Raw genomic sequence first — 5,920 nt, forward strand, 5'->3', positions numbered from 1 at the left:
ATACTGATGTCACCTGGCATGTAATCACTCTTGGGTTTCTCCATGCTTACCACAGTATATGAAGGAAGGAAGGACTTTTCTTCTCATTTTAGACAAGAAGGGTTGTTTCACACCTACCTCTTGTTTACAGACAAGAGCTGAGATTGCAAGAGACAATCCTCCAGTCCTCTGGGGCTGTCCTGAGGTATTGGAGGACCCTGGGGACAGCTCCTGGTTCAGGCAGTAGAGGGCCATTCCACTAATGAGCAGAGCTGATCACCAGGGGGCAGTGTGGGCCCACTGAGCCAGGTGCTTCCTGACTGGGAGAGTGTGGGTTCAGCCTTGGCTTGTTGTCCCAGGCAGGGATGTGTTTAGATAAACAGAGGGAGTGCTGAACCAGGAGGGGAGAATCCTCCCCCGCCCACTGCTTTCCTCTCTGTGTTTCTCTGTGTCTCTGTCTCCCCACACCCTTCTCTCTCTTTCTCAGACCTGTGACCTCAGTAGGGAGATGATGCCTGGGGCTGCTCCCCTGGACTGGGCCCCAGGCCCCAGGCTCCTCTGTGGTGTTGTCCTCTGTCTCCTGGGAGCCTGTGAGTCAGGGGCACTGGTGGGGCAGAGCCTGGTTGCTGGAGCATCCTATGCCCTCCAGGGCTAAGCCTTCATTGCTGTCTCTTCCTGCCCAGGTGTGGTGCATGCTGGGGTCCTCCAGTCCCCCAGACACCTGATCAAAGCCAAGGGAGGAAAGGCCACTCTGCAGTGCTCTCCTGACTCTGGACATGATACTGTATACTGGTACCAGCAGGCCGAGGACAAGAGCCTCCAGCTCCTCATTTCCTATTTTCAAGAGTCAGAAAGAGATAAAGGAAGCATCCCTGGCCGCTTCTCAGCTCGGCAGTTCAGTGACTATCACTCTGAGCTGAACATGAGCGCCTTGGAGCTGAGGGACTCCGCGCTGTATCTGTGTACCAGCAGCTTGCACAGCCCTGCACAGGGACTGGCTTTCTCTACCCAAACCTTCCTGCCCCAGCTGAAGATGTCACTGAGGGGGGTGTGGGTGAGACTAGGCCCAGCCTTAGCAAACCCCAGGAGCCTTCTCCAGCTGTGGTAACCCTTCTCTGTCCTGCCCAGCTCAGACAACTTCTGAGCATTTTATTTCCTAACTCTCTGGACTGTCTCTGCTCTGTGCTTGAATGCACATTGGATATTATAATGCAAACACAGACATTAGTGTATCCTCTTTATATGTGTGAGATGTTAAGGTATCAGTTCATAGATGGAAAGCTGTAGCTCATGGAATTTCTTAACATTCAATATTTAAAAAGGTCAGTGCTGGGATGAAGTGTACATTCACCACCCCTAACCTGAATTGCTCCTGAGGCTCTATGGTGTTTTCTGGTCTGTGCAATAGCAGATAGCACAGTAGTGTCTGTCCAGTGCAAGATCAGCTGAGCAGCAACGGTAAGTCCCATTATGGATTGTGGTTGTTATGAGATAGTTGCTGCCATCAACTTTCAGGACAGAGAGCATTTACCTAGAGAATGGCCCTATGATAGGTTGAAGAAGAGATACATATTTTCAGCAAACTAAAATTTTAATTCTGTAATGAATTTCAAAATAAATAAGAATTAGATATTTATAGCTGATACTTATACCCAAAGAAATTATTCTTTCAAAGCCTATCATAATAGATAGATTACATATTATTTTAAAATTGATCCTGGGAACTTTGATAGTCCCTCTACCTTTAACCGGAATCATCAAGAAAAATGCAAGTCTCAGCTAGACTCCAATATGTATCCTACAAAATTAAAAAGAGTAAGGGAAGGATGTGGGTAGGGGCAGGACAAGTGAAAATGTTTCAAGGGGTGACCTTGATCACTATAACATTTCCCCATAAGTGTCTTTTTCAATGGAAAATCCTTTTTATATTTACATAAAGACAATAATTAAACATATTTATATGTGTATGTATGTACATATGTGAAAAAAGAAATCTTTCTTTCCATGGCTTGCCCCAACCATGCTCCACAGGCTCATTTTGTTGGTGTCTCTTGGGCTCTAGGACCAGCTGGGTCTTCCAAGGCCAGAGCACTAGGCTCTCATTGGATTCTGTCCACCTGCTGTGTCTAGTCCGATTCTGTATTCCTCCTCACTAGACCAAGAGGGCAGCAATGTCATCAAGATTCAGTCCCCTTGTGTGGTCGCAGGACGGAGAGCTCACAGCCGGTCATGGCCTACCTGGAAAATGATAACAGGCAATGAATGCTACAGGGTGTAGAGTTACAATTTCATGATACAGAAGTATAGGATCCACCCATATTATTCTATTGGTGAATGGGAATCTGTGAATGAAGACAGAGACTGTCGGTGTGATTCTGGACACAGCAGTCATCTATCTTTGCTGGTCAAAATCTCCTTCCTATTAGTGATCAGCCTTCTTATCCTTAGGCAGAAAGCATGGCAGGGGGACATGAGTGATCCAGGGTCCATGGCTGGACTGAAACCAGGGAGACTTCATCTCATGAGGACACCTGGAGACCTGAGCCCAGCGGGCTGCTGTCACCAGAATCAATGTGAAGCTAGATCCTGCACCCTGATCTTCACACGCTAATACCTGGATGTCTGGTGGTTTTTGAAGGCTGGGATATCTTCTCAGAATGACAGATGTTTATTTACCAATAGGGTAAATAGAAAATACTACAAAAAAAGCTACTTGTAGGTACTGAGAGCCTGAGATGCCTTAGAAAGTTCCAGGGCAGCAGTGTGGCTCTGCTGAGTCTGCCAGAACCTTAGGAACAATTGGATCATTGGAATGAAAGGGACTTTTATCTTAAGGCAATTTAAAGATGACCTGAGGAACAGATGTCCTTCCTAAGATTATGAAAACACTAACACAGATAGTTCTAGTTAATAAGAAATTAAAACTGGCACTCACTATGAACTGTGAAATCGTGTGTATGCACTACAATTACACGTATAAATGCCATAACCCTGTGCATGCACATAACAGAAAGCAGTTGTTTCTGCAGGGAAGGGGCGTGGCAGGTTAGCAGCAGCCCAGGCATTGGTGGGGAGGTGATGCCACTGAGTCACTGAGAAGCAACCTTCTTTTTCCTCCAAAGGAGGCTGGTAGACATGGGACTCTGCCCTGCTCCTGAGATGGGCACCCAGCTCCTGCACATGGCCTTCTGTCTCCTGTGGGCAGGTGAGGGATGGCTACAGCTGGGCCCCTCACTGCCTCCCACCCCAGGGCATCCGAGGCTTCTCCTTGACAGGCCCCTTCAGACTTGGGTCATTCTCTGTTACAGGACACATGGAGGCTGCCATCACCCAACGTCCAAGACACAAGCTCACAGAGACAGGAAGACAGGTGAATTTGAGCTGTCATAACTACATGTACTGGTATCGACAAGACCCTGGGCATGGGCTGAGGCTGCTCCATTACTCAAATGGAGAGAGAAGCACTGCAAAAGGAGACATCCCCGATGGGTACAGCGTGTCCAGACCACGCACGGAGGAGTTCTCCCTCACTGTGGACTCAGCCACCCCCTCCCACACAGCTGTGTACTGGTGTGCCAGCAGTTTCTCCACAGTGCTGCAGGGCTGCCTCCTCTCTGCACAGAAAGTGTGAGGGGAGACGGAGGGCATCTGCTCGCCCCTTTGAAGTCTCCAGTCTCAACAGCAGTATGTGACAACTCGTTCCTTCTCAGCCCCTATCAGACCAGAGCTTGGAGGCTACAGGGTACAGATGTCCTTGCTTAAACATGTGTGCACCCTGGTGGTGGGATTACTTGTTCTGGATGACAGTGGCCATTGAATTAGCATTGAATCAAATTGATCTTCAACAGGGGCAGGAAGATGCTGGTGGTGGACTGGGATTTTTGGATGGAAGATATACAGCAGAGTTATTCATGAACTTTAGGATCTGTGTTTTTTTTTGTATTAATGAGTTTCCTATCACTGTGACATAACGTCAGAGTAAACCTAAGAAGAAAATGTTTATTTATTTGAGTCACAATTTTAGGCATTTTAGTCAGTGTTCACTTGGCTCTGTTTGTTTCCACTAGAGAAGTTGGGCATCATCCTGGGGAGAACATAGCATAGCAGAGTTGATTGCTCTAAAGCAGCCTGGCAGCAGAGATGGAAGGAGCAAAAAGCAGGGAGAGAGAAAGAACATAGACAGCAAGCAAGCACGAAAGAAAGAAATGAAGGAAAGAAAAGAGGAAAGAAAGAATGGAAGGAAGGAAGAAAGGAAGGAAGGATGGAAGGAAGGAAGGAAGGAAGGAAGGGAGGAAGGAAGGACCGACACAAGGAAGGAAAAGGAAGGGAAGGAGTACTAGACAAATACATGTACAGAAGACAGAGAGAGCAAGAGAGAGAGACAGAGACTAAGAGAGACAACAGAGAGAGAATAAGCACAAGGCATGCACATGATTTGGGACATGTCCCAGAGCAACTTCCTCCAACTAGGTTTTAATTGTCATCATTCTCAGTTTTCTCCATCCCTTACTACTTCATTCAGATCAGAAAACATCAGTACAATGATCCATGAAGGAAACTCGATCCCCAGTGATGGGACCCCAGAGTCCTGCTTCTGATCACTGCCTGCACACAGGACCAAATTCTTAAGTGCTGATGCAACACTGCACCTCTAAACTATAGCAACATTTCTGAGCTGTTTTCTTTCTGTAGCATCGCTCACCTCCCCTAATAAATTTAGCAGAGAATTCTTATCACTAGATAACTGAAAGACAGTCCATGAGAACCTGGGGAAAGAGAAAGCTCAAAGGATGGGTAGTTACATGGCAGAGGGAAGCTCAGTAGCTGATAGCTTGAATTTCAGTCGCTTTGGTAGAGGCAAGAGGAATTATCCAGGAGATCTGGAAATGTGCAGGGAGCCTCAACTCCTAAAGTGCTGGAACAGTACAAGCCTTTCCATAGGCCATGACTGCACAGCCACAAGAGCTCTCTGGGCTTGCAGCTATTGGACAGGAAGACAGAGGCCTCCGTGGACATGTCACATAGCATCGTGGTGGGGGCTGCTGGGTGGGGACACAGAAGCTCCTCCTCTGCTGCATTCTGCAGGACAGAGAGCTGGGAGCACCTCCTGCACTGCCTCACCATGGGCACCAGCCTGCCGTCCTGCGTGTCCCTGTGTCTCCTGGGGATGGGTGAGTCCTCACATCCCCACCATCTCCTTGTCACATCCCCCCAAGGTCATCTCCACTGTTTCCACCCGGATTCTTTGTCTTTCCCTCCACAGCACTCACAGAAGCTGGGGTCACTCAGTCTCCCAGATACAAGGTCACCGAGAAAAGCCAAGCTGTGTCTCTTTGGTGTGATCCAGTTTCTGGTCACAATGTCCTCTTCTGGTATAGGCAGATCCCGGGACAGGGCCCAGAGAGGCTGCTTCATTTTCAGAATAAGGCTATGAGTGAGGACACCCAGTTGCCCAAAGATCGGTTTTCTGCACAGAGGCCTGAAGGTGCAGACTCCACCCTGAAGATTCAGCCTGCACAGCTGGAGGACTCAGCGGTGTATCTCTGTGCCAGCAGCTTAGACACAGCCAGGCAGGGACCGTTTCCTGCTGTGCACAAAGCTCTGTGCTTCTCTGGCTCTGTGCAGCTCAGAGCTGCCCTGCACAGGGCCTGTGCTTTCCTCACCATCTGAGGAAGGAGGAGGAGGCCCGTCTTCAGATGGAGGCTTCACTCATGTCAGGAGAGGGCAGGCATTGCTTCTTGAGACATGAGTGCTGCAAACGTGTGAAAAGGATATCTGAGGGACTGGAAGCAATCAAGAACCCCAAGTGACAGTCCCTCAGGAGAGACCTGGGTGTCCCAGAGCCCAGATGTACCTTGTTCATAAACCATGCACTTCCAAAACACACACAGCCAACTCAGTACGATAGAGTTGGTTGATATGCTCAACTGTTGTGCTGTTT

At 48.4% G+C, this 5,920-nt stretch overlaps 1 protein-coding gene across 1 annotated transcript in view; it reads left to right on the forward strand.

Annotated features, from left to right (window-relative positions):
* LOC105989485 overlaps positions 1-5,649 on the forward strand; it is a 9,488-nt gene extending 3,839 nt beyond the window's left edge. The window contains exons 3-8 of the mRNA XM_013021575.1: positions 663-1,033; positions 2,110-2,234; positions 3,102-3,184; positions 3,288-3,606; positions 5,065-5,150; positions 5,243-5,649. Of these exons, the coding sequence (XP_012877029.1) occupies positions 663-1,033; positions 2,110-2,234; positions 3,102-3,184; positions 3,288-3,606; positions 5,065-5,150; positions 5,243-5,649 (1,391 nt within the window). The remainder of the gene's footprint in view (positions 1-662; positions 1,034-2,109; positions 2,235-3,101; positions 3,185-3,287; positions 3,607-5,064; positions 5,151-5,242) is intronic.
* The last annotated feature ends 271 nt before the right edge of the window (positions 5,650-5,920 follow it).

This window comes from Dipodomys ordii, unplaced genomic scaffold, assembly GCF_000151885.1.
Source record: "Dipodomys ordii isolate 6190 unplaced genomic scaffold, Dord_2.0 Scaffold56, whole genome shotgun sequence".
Lineage (NCBI taxonomy): Eukaryota > Metazoa > Chordata > Mammalia > Rodentia > Heteromyidae > Dipodomys > Dipodomys ordii.